Raw genomic sequence first — 11,090 nt, 5'->3', positions numbered from 1 at the left:
ATTCTAATAAAATTTTTTAATAAAAATATTTTTAATTAAAATAAATATTTTAATTAAAATATTTTTAATATTTTTATTTCATTTTTTAAAGTTTATAAAGCATTCTTAACTCACACAGCACACTTTATCGGAGGGATGTCCCTGTAGATATCCTTAGGACATAGACGAACTCTAGATGTCTTTAAGGTATTTCTTAATTGAAGGTCTGTGCTATGTACAGTAACATATGTATATACTATGTATATTATATAGTAAGTTTTATGCGTTGTCTATCAATAATCTCTCTCTCTCTCTCTCTCTCTCTCTCTCTCTCTCTCTCTCTCTCTCTCCCCCTTTTTTTCTTTTTTTGTATTAGAGAGAAAATGCTCCGGGTCTTGGGAGAGAGCCCGAGGTTATGTGGGACTTGCACCCATTAAAACCCCTCCGGATGTTCAGACCAGGCCGAAAAGGGAGGGACTCCCAGGAATGCGTACAGCATACTTCCGGGAGCCCCTTGGCCGATCGGCCAAGGGCGAATCTAACCCATCCAGGATCTTTTAAAACTTGGCTCCGGGCGGTGCTGGGCGCCGTTTGCCCTAGTCGGAGTGGAGGGGGACACTCATTTTTTACGCGCCCCTCCCTCCCCGATTGTTGTTGGCGAGGGAGAAGGGGATACCGTCAAGACCCTCGAGAGGGTGACCCCGAAACTCCTTCCTCTTCTTTCCCTCTCTCCATCTCTCTGATTCTTTCGTGGCGGCAGTCGAGGACCACGTGCAATGCCGGAGGCGACTTTGGCCGCCGCTTTACTCCGTTCAGCGCTCCGTGTTCTAGACGCGAGGCCTGCTACCGGAGAGGAGGGGCGAGCCTCGCCCCCCTGCTCACTTCCCCCCAGAGTGCGGGAACCAGCATCCCAGCATCCTCATCCTCCTCATTGTCCTCTGATATCGGGGAAGGAGGCCGCCGTCTTCGCCCCGAGGAGCGACTCCGGCAGCGACGGGTGCGGGCGGCCTGTGCCCCCCACGACCTCATCATCTACCTTTCCCCTGTCCACCTTCATCTTCTCCTTCCGATGGAGGAAGTAGAAAGGCCCCTCCCCGAGTCCTCTCCTTCTCCCTTTCGGCCTTCTCCTTCCGCAACATAACCTGCTCGCAGAAGGAGGAGACCGTGTCTATTAATAATCTTAGAAACATAATAATCTTTTTACAACTGAAGGTTTTATTTTTTTCGTTGCATCTGGAATTTTTTAAGTGTTCTTAAGTTTTAAAGTAAGGCTAAGTTAACATAAAGTTTACTCGCGAACATAGTACTTGACACCGGTACTAGAGTGATACAGCTACATTTTCTCATAAATAAGATTCAATACAGGATAGAATAAAAGGCACAACATTATGAGATTTTTTATTCGCATTTTAAATCATTTTTTAATGGCGAGTTTTCTTATAAATAAAAGAGGCTTGCTTTAAAATTTATACAAATTTATAATTTTTACAATTATCATTTTAAAGAAAAACTTTAAAATTGTTAACATTATTGTTTCTAATTTATAAGTTTATTTAGTTTCTTTCAGTTTTTTCTTAAGTATGTTTTAACGTTACTTTAAAAAACAGATTTAAGTCCAAATTTATTTTTCGTATTTTTTTTTGTTCTTCTACAGTAAGTTTTCTTTTATAGTAAGTAAATATTTCTTTAAAGTATTCTAAAGTCAATTTTCCTAGTAGGAGGAGATGAAGGAAAAATAAATAGCACGTCGAATATCATTCTTACTTGTAATACCATATCCGAACGGAAATTATTCTCCAATTGTTAACTGAAATGGGGATAATCCGTCGCAATGAGCTGAAGGGCCTCGGGGCCTATCGTGAGACGGACGCGGAGGTGAGATGTCTACCTAGCTGGCCCTCCCCCCTCACTTAACCAAATCTTAATGAATAAATTATATAGTAATGCGCTTTCAAATTCCGTGTAACTTAGATACCAAAGTAAATAATATTAACTTTAATCGTATGTATCATTCCTATAAAAGATTTAATATCAAGAACTGGCACTCTAAGTTAAATCCCATTTCTTTATACCATTCTAAATAAAATAAATAATGAATATTAATTTAATGATATGTACAAAAGATTTGATATCAACAACTGTAGCGCCAATTTAAATTCTACTATCAAAATAAAAAGTAAAACCCAAGTGATACTACCTTTATCATTTACTTAATGATACTATCTTTAATTTTTATACAATGCAACCTAATTATACGTATATTTTATTGAAGAATCTTTCTATTCCAATCCAAATGGTTTACATTCCTCTTAAATGAAATTGACGAAAGTGACGAACATCTTTATGGACAATTTACTTTATATTATATTTCTAGATGTTTGCAAAAATATTTCAAATGAAGTATTCTGCACCAGAATGTCATCAAAATATTAAAAAAAAACATTTGAAATGCTCTGTTGGCATTCTGCCTGACTTTCCGTGCTGTGTATTACGTATTAAAGAACAATTTCCAGAATATGTTGCCAGGTGCGGACATTTTACTTACATTGTCAGAATGTTTCTGATCATCATCAAAATATTTCAGATTTCAAATGTAATTCTGGCGAAATTCTGGTGACATTCAGTGTTGTGTAAATAGTGGTAGAGGACAATGAGGATAGGTGATAATGTATATGAGTTTATAAAAATGCGTTGGTTGTATTAAAAAAAATTGTTTCGAAATATATTAAAATGTTTAAAGTGGGAGAGGAAGTGAGGAGTGAGCTTGGAATAGGGAGATAGGAGTGTAAAAGTGAGTAAAAGTGTGGTAGGTCATACCAGGAAGTGTCAGCGTGTATCGATATCTCTGTTGTGAGTGCGAGGGGAACAGATGAATAACGAAAATTGTAGTGAGAATGGGTGTTAGAGGGTGCTTAGGAGTGTGTGAGTATTCGAGAATTAATTGTATGATTTATAATCGAATTGTAGTGTGTCGGATCTCTCAACGTTTCTTAAATTTATTTTATCCCACTTTTACATAAAAATTGAAATATCTCCTTAATATTCATCATAGAAAAAGAATAAGGACTGTATTCATCACATAATAGGATTCCAAGTTATTGATTCAGTCTATTAAAATTTCGTCCGCTTAGTCATTTTTTAATATGATTATAGTGTTTTCCGGTCAACTCGACGACGCAAATAAAGATATACTGTACTATTTTCTGCACTTAATATGGGCGCGTATACTTCACACGAAACACTACCGTGTCTCTTGATTTCGATCAGGATGTATTGTCATTCCCTAAAAAATACATTTCTTTTACTTTAATAGCGTTTCTTTTAGCAATTCGATGAAGAAATGAAGATAGAAGCTAAAATCGTTTAAAAATAATAACGCATGCGTACACGCACGCACGCGTACACGTACGCACGCATGCCGATACATGCACATGCACACACATAACCGTCGGAAAATTTTTGGACCTGGGACTTAAAATTGCATAATATTTAGGTCACAATAACTCGGTAAAAATCATCGCAGATACAAGAAAAATAAAAGAGCATTTTAAAACTTGAAACTTTAGCATGCTTTTAGTCGTTTTTCAAAAAATTTTATCTTTATAAAGATTATGCGTTTCGCGTTTATGCGTTTTCTCCGTGTCCAGATCGATTCTTGAAATACCAATGTTTCGTGAACCTTGCAGTCCACTTCATCAGGGCGAGGGAGCAGCCTGATACTATATTGAAATTTCATCTTTCTGTATCTTAACAAATATTACATTGTTATATTTCTTAAAATTACATTTAACGGTGTGCAGGTTGATCTGGTTGATAAAAAGTTTTTTTTTTTTTTTTTTTTTCAAAAAGTTCAATATTTTTGAAAAACAGTACCAAGATTTACCTACAAAATACTTTTTTAAAAATTTTCTTATGAGTTTTCTTGATAGAATTACGCAATATTGTAGCTAAACCTGCAGTGCTAAATAATCAACAGTGAAAGATAAAAATTTTTTATCTTCTCAATTTTCTAGAATTAAAAATAAAAATCAGAAGCTTGTTCTAGTATAAACTTTGAAGTTTAAAATGTTTCTTTAATTTTTTGTGATGGTATTTCACCGAATTTTAATGTTGGTTGTGAGCTACAAGAGAATTAGCTTTAACGTTGCGTAATTCAGTCAAGAAAAATTATAAAAAATTTTTAAAAAACATTTTGTAGGTAAATCTCTGTACTTTTGTAAAAGTATTGATCTTTTTGAAAAAAAAAAATCTTTATTAAATTACGTACTATTAAATGTAACATAATTTTAAGAAACACTAAAATGTGATATTTGTTATAATACAACACAATACAAAAATTATAAAGATAAATATTTTTTTGAAAAACTGTCGAAAGCATGCTAAAGTACAAGTTTCAAGCTTTAAAATGCTTTCTTACTTTTTTATCTACGATGATTTTTTTATCAATGTACAGTAATCTGAATATTGTAAAATTTTAAGTTTCATGTCTGGAAACTTGTCGATGATAGTGTACAGAGAGAGAGGAAAAAAGAGAGGTGGGGGGGGAGAGAGAGAGAGAGAGAGAGAGATATTTTATAAAAAAGATGTATATTGCATATTACAAATTGTATAATTTTTTTTAAAACAACTATGTATTTTTATCAATTGATTAGTATCATTGTTCTGTGCATAAAGATATAAAGATATTAAAATGTGCATAAAAGATTCCAGTTATTAAAAATGTGACATTAAAAACAAGCTTAAAAAAATGCTTTTTATAGGGGACGAACAATATATTTATAATTTCTGATCGAAATTTCGAGATAACGTTAACCTTCTTTATAAAAAAAATAATTTTTTTTCAATTAATAATTTGGAAATCTAACGAGCTAGAATTTTTTCGCTTGTAGCATTATTTTCAGTGTTCAAAAATCTATAAGAGAATCGTAGTCCGTAGTTCAAAATAATTTTTTGTAAACTAGTGTAATAGTAAAAGAAAATACAGGTAGATGGAATGTACCATAACTAAATTGACGATCGATAACTAAGCATGTTTCTTCAAAGGAAAAATTCTTGACGCTTTTAAATCCAATTTCAAAACTTTTATTCTCTCTATGTACGCCACAGTAAATTTATTTTCCTTCTTCTTTGTGAAGAAGAATAAATTGCTAAGAAAATTCTGAACAATATAACGTTATTTACAATAATAATAAACGATTTATTAAGAATGTATAATATGAATAACAATAAGAGTTAAAACTAATTAAACAAAGTAACAAACTTTAACGAAATAAATCAAAGAAAATTATATAAAAGCCAAATATAAGATGTATGCGTATAATACATTTATTTAAATAATACAATAGACGTTACGATCCTATATTGCGAATTCTTCTTAATACTATATTAATAAAATTTTAAATACATAGTATTACAGTCATACATTATAGAACGCACATTTGATGGAACAAAACTATGCAACATGAAGCGATGTCCTGTAAATTATAGTTATGTAACTAATGTTATGTCCTAACACACACATTTTCATTTAATTTCTAAATTAACTAAGAAAAATTCAAATAATTAAAATTAATGAATAAAGAAATAATTTAAAAAATATTAAATAAAAATATTTTAAAGGCAAAACAAATTTTTTTAATTGAAAGCTTAGATAAAAAAATAAAAATTAAAAAAAGGAACTTAAGAAAATTTAAAGAAAAAAATTTAATACAACTTTAACTGGTTTTTTTTTTTTCTTTCTCTCTCTCCCCCACTCCCCCATTTTTTACACTCGCGACTGCTGCCAGAAGTTAGTTTTAGAAATCTTAAAAAAACAAAATTTAAAAAATTTTTAAAGATTAAACAAAAAGAAATTTAAAAATTAAAATTTTTAAAAGAAATTTTAAAAAATAAAAATTGTTTAATTAAAAATATATATAATTAAAAATAAAATAAAGAAATAGAATTTTAAAAACTCACAAACGAAAACTTATAAAGATAAGAAATTTAAAAAGTAAAACATTTGTTTAAAATAAAGATTAAAAATAAAAAATTAAACTCTAAAATATAAAATGTTTTTGTATGAGACATAGAAATTCACATACATACATCTTGCTTTTAAAAGTACGAAATAAAACCAGCAAAAATAAAAATTAAAAATTAAATATTAAATAAAAACATTTTAAAGACAAAAAAGATTTTTAAATTAAAAGCTTAAAAAAGATTCAAATAATATTAATTATAAAGAATTAATATAATAAACATTATGGATACGTAATAGAGAAAAGGAAGGTACAGAGAACGTGCGCATGCGACACAAAAGATAAAGGTGTAAAAAAATACTTTTCTATTTATGCTATATTAATCTGAAATTAGAAAAAAGCGGGAGACGCCATATCAAACATACTGTTTCTTAAACATATTTTTTGTTATAAAATTTTCTGTATTTAATATAATTGACTGCTGTAATTTAACACTTGGTTATATTAAACATTTAATAATATAATAAATCGACGAGTTCCATTGAAAAGTATTAGGTGAAAAAGCGATTGAACTAACAGTTTTCAAGATACGTGACATATAAATCATAAAAAAATCTTTTAAGAGTTTCATTAGTTCTGATTAAAGTTCTGGGCAGTTCTCGACGAGCCCTAACGATGATTTATATATGATATTAGAACTATTCTATACCTTTTTTTGCTTAGAAATGTTCGACTTTCCATGTGAAGCGACTCTCACCTCACCTCCCTCCCCCCTTGAGGGCGCACGACTTTCATCCGAAGTGACTCTCACTCCACCTTCCCCGCTTTAAGGGCGCACAACTTTAACGCGAAGCGATTTTCACCTCATCTCTCTCTTTGCTAAATGGGCGCACGACTTCCGTAATTATACTATTGCACATTGATTTCGACTTTGTGCAGCAGTACAATTGTAGAAATCGTGCGTCTTTAAAGCAAGCGGGGAGGTAAGGTGGAAGTCACTTCAAGTGGACAGTCGTAAAATATATTATAAAGCAAAAAATTTTTGTTCTATAAAAAAGACGTCGTTTTTCAAACTTTTTTTCTTAATAACTTTTTAACGAATAACGATCGACGACCAAAACTTGTTGATGATTACTCAGGGATATGACCTTGACAACATGTCAAAATTAAGGGTCATGGGAAGGAGGGGGGGGGGGGGTTCCCTGATCTGGAGATTTACCAAAACCAAAATTCTCAGCTTTAAAATAAATTTTCTGCTATAAAAACGACTTTCTAGTTTACTTTAAAAACGAAATGCTAGATTCGACTCCGTCGAAATAATATTTTTTGCAATAAATTTATTTACAGATTTTCGGCACATTACCATTTCTCTAATAGGATGTCTGATTGAGCATAAATTATTAAATTGCTTGTCAATTTAATTTGTGATATTACTACAGTAGTTTAGCATTTCTAAATCCGAAAAATCAATTTGGTGCATAGTTTAAGTGACATAAGTATAAATTCACGAAATTATTTAAACATCTAAGATCTCGCTTCAACAGTTATAGACTTTGACTCTTGTTGCGTTATTATTTACTATCTACCGTTGGTGCATTGGAAAATAGATTTTTTATTTCACTTGCACATTGACCTCTTCTTTTGTTTAAAACGTTGTGTTTTCTCTGAAACTTTTTATCTTCACCGTTCTTTCAATTATTTTACATACATCATGACAAAAAATCACATAAATTATAAAAGTAATAGAGAGTTTTTGCAATAACGTAAATTCAAATAACGTAAACGCTAAAGTCATGTTATCTCCTTTTCTTAATTAGCTGTTAAGAAGAAGATAACTTGATCTTAGTCATCTGAATAAACGGTATTGCGAAAATTCTTTATTATTGCAATAAGAAGAACGTTAATTTTTATTTTCTTTACGTAATTTATTTGTTTTAGACGTTTCACACGCCAAGTTTCGGTGACGAAGACTTCGACATACCAACTATTCATCCTCAATCGCATCAGCAGCAGCAGCAGCAGCAGCAACATCATCAACATGACTCCATGCAAGCATATGGTCAGCCACAGGTATGCTTCGATTCAATAATGTTTGAATAAATATTATGTTATACGTTTTCATGTTACATTATATTCCAATAACAAAACATTTATTAAAGACTCTCAAAATTGGAAAAACATTAAAAAATATATGGCAAATGAAAGCGCGATAATTGGATAAAAATAAGCGCAAAAATAGGAACCTAAAATATTGATAAAAGGATTCAATGGCTCTTTAAACAAAAAAGAGTAGTTAAAAAGTATATCACAAACAGTAGGTTTGTTTCTGTCGCATGCTCCAATATGCTCCCGCTTCCTCCAACCGTAGCTACTTACTCAACCGCGCTCGTTAGAATGAGTAGATGCTATGGTAGAAACATGTTGAAGCATGTTGGAGTATGCGACGCTAACAATCCTATTATGTCTGCATATATTAAAACAATTCTACAGTTACTAATTCAATTTCCATACATGTAAACAATAACTTCCATCCGATCATGATAACAGCTGATTTACAAAAAATGTATAAACAGATTTTCATTAATAAGTCGAGATTACTGGCGTATTTAATGACGTTTTTTATCAGACGAAGAAATAAAAGAGTATTATTTAAATATCATAACCTACGGGCAATCATGCGCCTCTTTTTTAGCGGTACGAAGCGTTAAACAAACATCGTTTTGCAAACGAGACGGAGAATTGGTATCCACAAACATCGTGAGTTATACTTCGGGACTTATATATAGACGATGTTTTAATTTATATAATGTTATAAACGAGAGTATTCCATTTTATCAAGCAGTCATTGGGGAGGGAGAATTCTCCGGATTTGATTTCGCGCGGCGTGACTCTCGATGGCTTGAGTACGAATTTATTGTGGTGGTCGGATTCACTATAGCTTTCAGAATGTGCGAGGGAGCTACAACTGACTCACATAGATGAGCCGTCTAAACAAGATCCTAAAATTATACGATCCGAGGAAAAACTTGAAAGACGAATTTTCATTTCTCAATTCGCCTCCGATTCTATAATCAAAACAATTTTGGGCAAGTTTTTCCTCTTTAACTAAGATTGAATGAATGTTGGCGTGGTGTCGACGATTTATTATAAAATCGAAGAGAGTCTCCGAATCGCGAGTCGGTAGTTTATCGGTTAAAGAATTGCAACAATCGCAATTGATTCTAATTGAGTAGATCTAAATATAATTTTTTGGAAGAGAGTTGGCACGAGTTAACTAGCAAGGGTCATGTAAACAAGAGCAAGTAAACAAGACCTTTTATAAACCTGAGCCCATTCGTAGACGGAGAAAGAATTCTCAGCATGAGCGGTAGACTACAATGATCGACTTTAAATTACAATAAAAAACATTCTTGTCTTGCCTACGAGATGCCGATTTACAAAGTTAGTGTTCGAGCGACAGCATTGTCGTATGCTTCATGCAGGTTCGCAGGCCTTGCTATCATCAATTCGCGAGAGATTTTTCTTTAAATGGGCACAATGTTGCTCGGGAGAAAGTGAGGGGATGCGTGTTCCAAGGCTAATCCGAGGACATCGACCCAAATAATGGGATCGTTACCGTCAAATAGAATAACTTATCAGCGCATTCTTCTAATCCCACCAAATACAGAGCATTGCCTTCTTTTTGTGGATATTCCGCTTTGGCGTTGATGTCGATGGTTGGCCTGGATCGCAAATAGTTTTTCGGCGTTTGGGGTTATCGAAATAGATCCACTTTTCATTGCCAGTTATAATTCGGTGCAAAAATCCCTTTCTTTGTTGCCTAGCAAGCAGAATTTCGCAGATGGTTTTTTGCCTTTCAATGTCTTTTGGCTTCAATTCATATGGGATCGATTTTCTTTCCTTATAGATTTTTCCAAGGCTTTCAAACGGAAATAACAGATTGAGCACAATTTAATGCTTCTGCAAGTTGTTTTTGCGTTTGACATAGGTCTTCATCTACTAATGCCTGTAATTCTTCGCCTTCAAATGCTCTTGGTCGTCCAGAACGCTCTTTGTCCTCCACATCAAAATCACCACTTTTAAAGCGTCAAAACCATTCTCTGCATGTTTTATCGGAAGGAGCATTATCACCATAAATTTTTACAAGCATTCGATGAGCTTCAGCTGCAGTTTTCTTTCATTTGAAGCAAAAGATTAATTAACACTTCGCGCAAATGATGCTTATTTGGCTCAAATGTCGACATTTTCGATGCAATGTAAAAAGCAATGTTATTGATGCAAACGTATACTTTTATATACTGAATTTTATTGATAGATGGTAAAACTAAAAAATTAAGTTTGATTTAGATATTAGAGTTATCAGCAGTTCTAGCTAGAGCTATTCGCCGCTAGATGGACGGAACTTTTTGATTTACCTAATATAAGGAGTCTTAATTTGATTTGTAGTACGGACTTTTTTTATTGATAATAGCTATTTCTATTTTTGTATTAAACGCGTATTTAATATTTTACTTTTTAAATACTGAAAATATAATAAATTTGATGAAGAATGTGAATCACATTCATATTCCAAATTTTAAATGATTTAACGTATAAAGTATGCAAAAATGTAAAAAGCGAAAATTATTTTTACAATTTATACTGTCGTTAATAAAATTGCATACTTCTTGAAATGCAACTCTATGATGATCTCGCGCAGTTTGCGTCCAAGATCCCGGCTCTTTTTTTATCGTTGCTCTGGCTTTATTGTTATAATTTGTTTAAAACAAAAAATAAATTTTAAATTATAACCCAGATCTAATTATGCACATAAATAACTATTACAATTACAAATTTTGAGCATTACGGCTTACGAGCTGAAAGATTCGTTATAAGGTACAAAATAAACTTATTATATGTTGATGTTAAAAGTGTTGATGTAATATCTTAAACTTTAGCGATTTATCGATTAAGTATATTAATATTTATCCTTTTATAATAACAAGATACTGTTTCTATAAAATCTACCTTAATACTATTTTTTTATTTCAAATAATTTAGATAGAATATGTCATTTAATTTGAATTATGCGATGGAGTACAGTGTTATTTTGATTTATTGCCTTTACGTTTGTCAGCCGAAGTGTTAGAACCATTACAGGACTGGCCAATA

At 32.2% G+C, this 11,090-nt stretch overlaps 1 protein-coding gene across 1 annotated transcript in view; it reads left to right on the top strand.

Moving 5' to 3' along the window:
* Positions 1–11,090, top strand: part of LOC108755213 (TOX high mobility group box family member 3-like) — a 242,846-nt gene that overhangs the window by 96,784 nt on the left and 134,972 nt on the right. Inside the window, exon 3 of the mRNA XM_018498101.1 lies at positions 7,878–8,009. Within this exon, the coding sequence (XP_018353603.1) occupies positions 7,878–8,009 (132 nt within the window). The remainder of the gene's footprint in view (positions 1–7,877; positions 8,010–11,090) is intronic.

The sequence above is a fragment of the Trachymyrmex septentrionalis genome, unplaced genomic scaffold (assembly GCF_001594115.1).
Source record: "Trachymyrmex septentrionalis isolate Tsep2-gDNA-1 unplaced genomic scaffold, Tsep1.0 scaffold86, whole genome shotgun sequence".
Classification (NCBI taxonomy): Eukaryota; Metazoa; Arthropoda; class Insecta; order Hymenoptera; family Formicidae; genus Trachymyrmex; species Trachymyrmex septentrionalis.
Note: the sequence above shows the minus strand (reverse complement) of the source record. Positions and strands in the feature narration are given on the sequence as shown.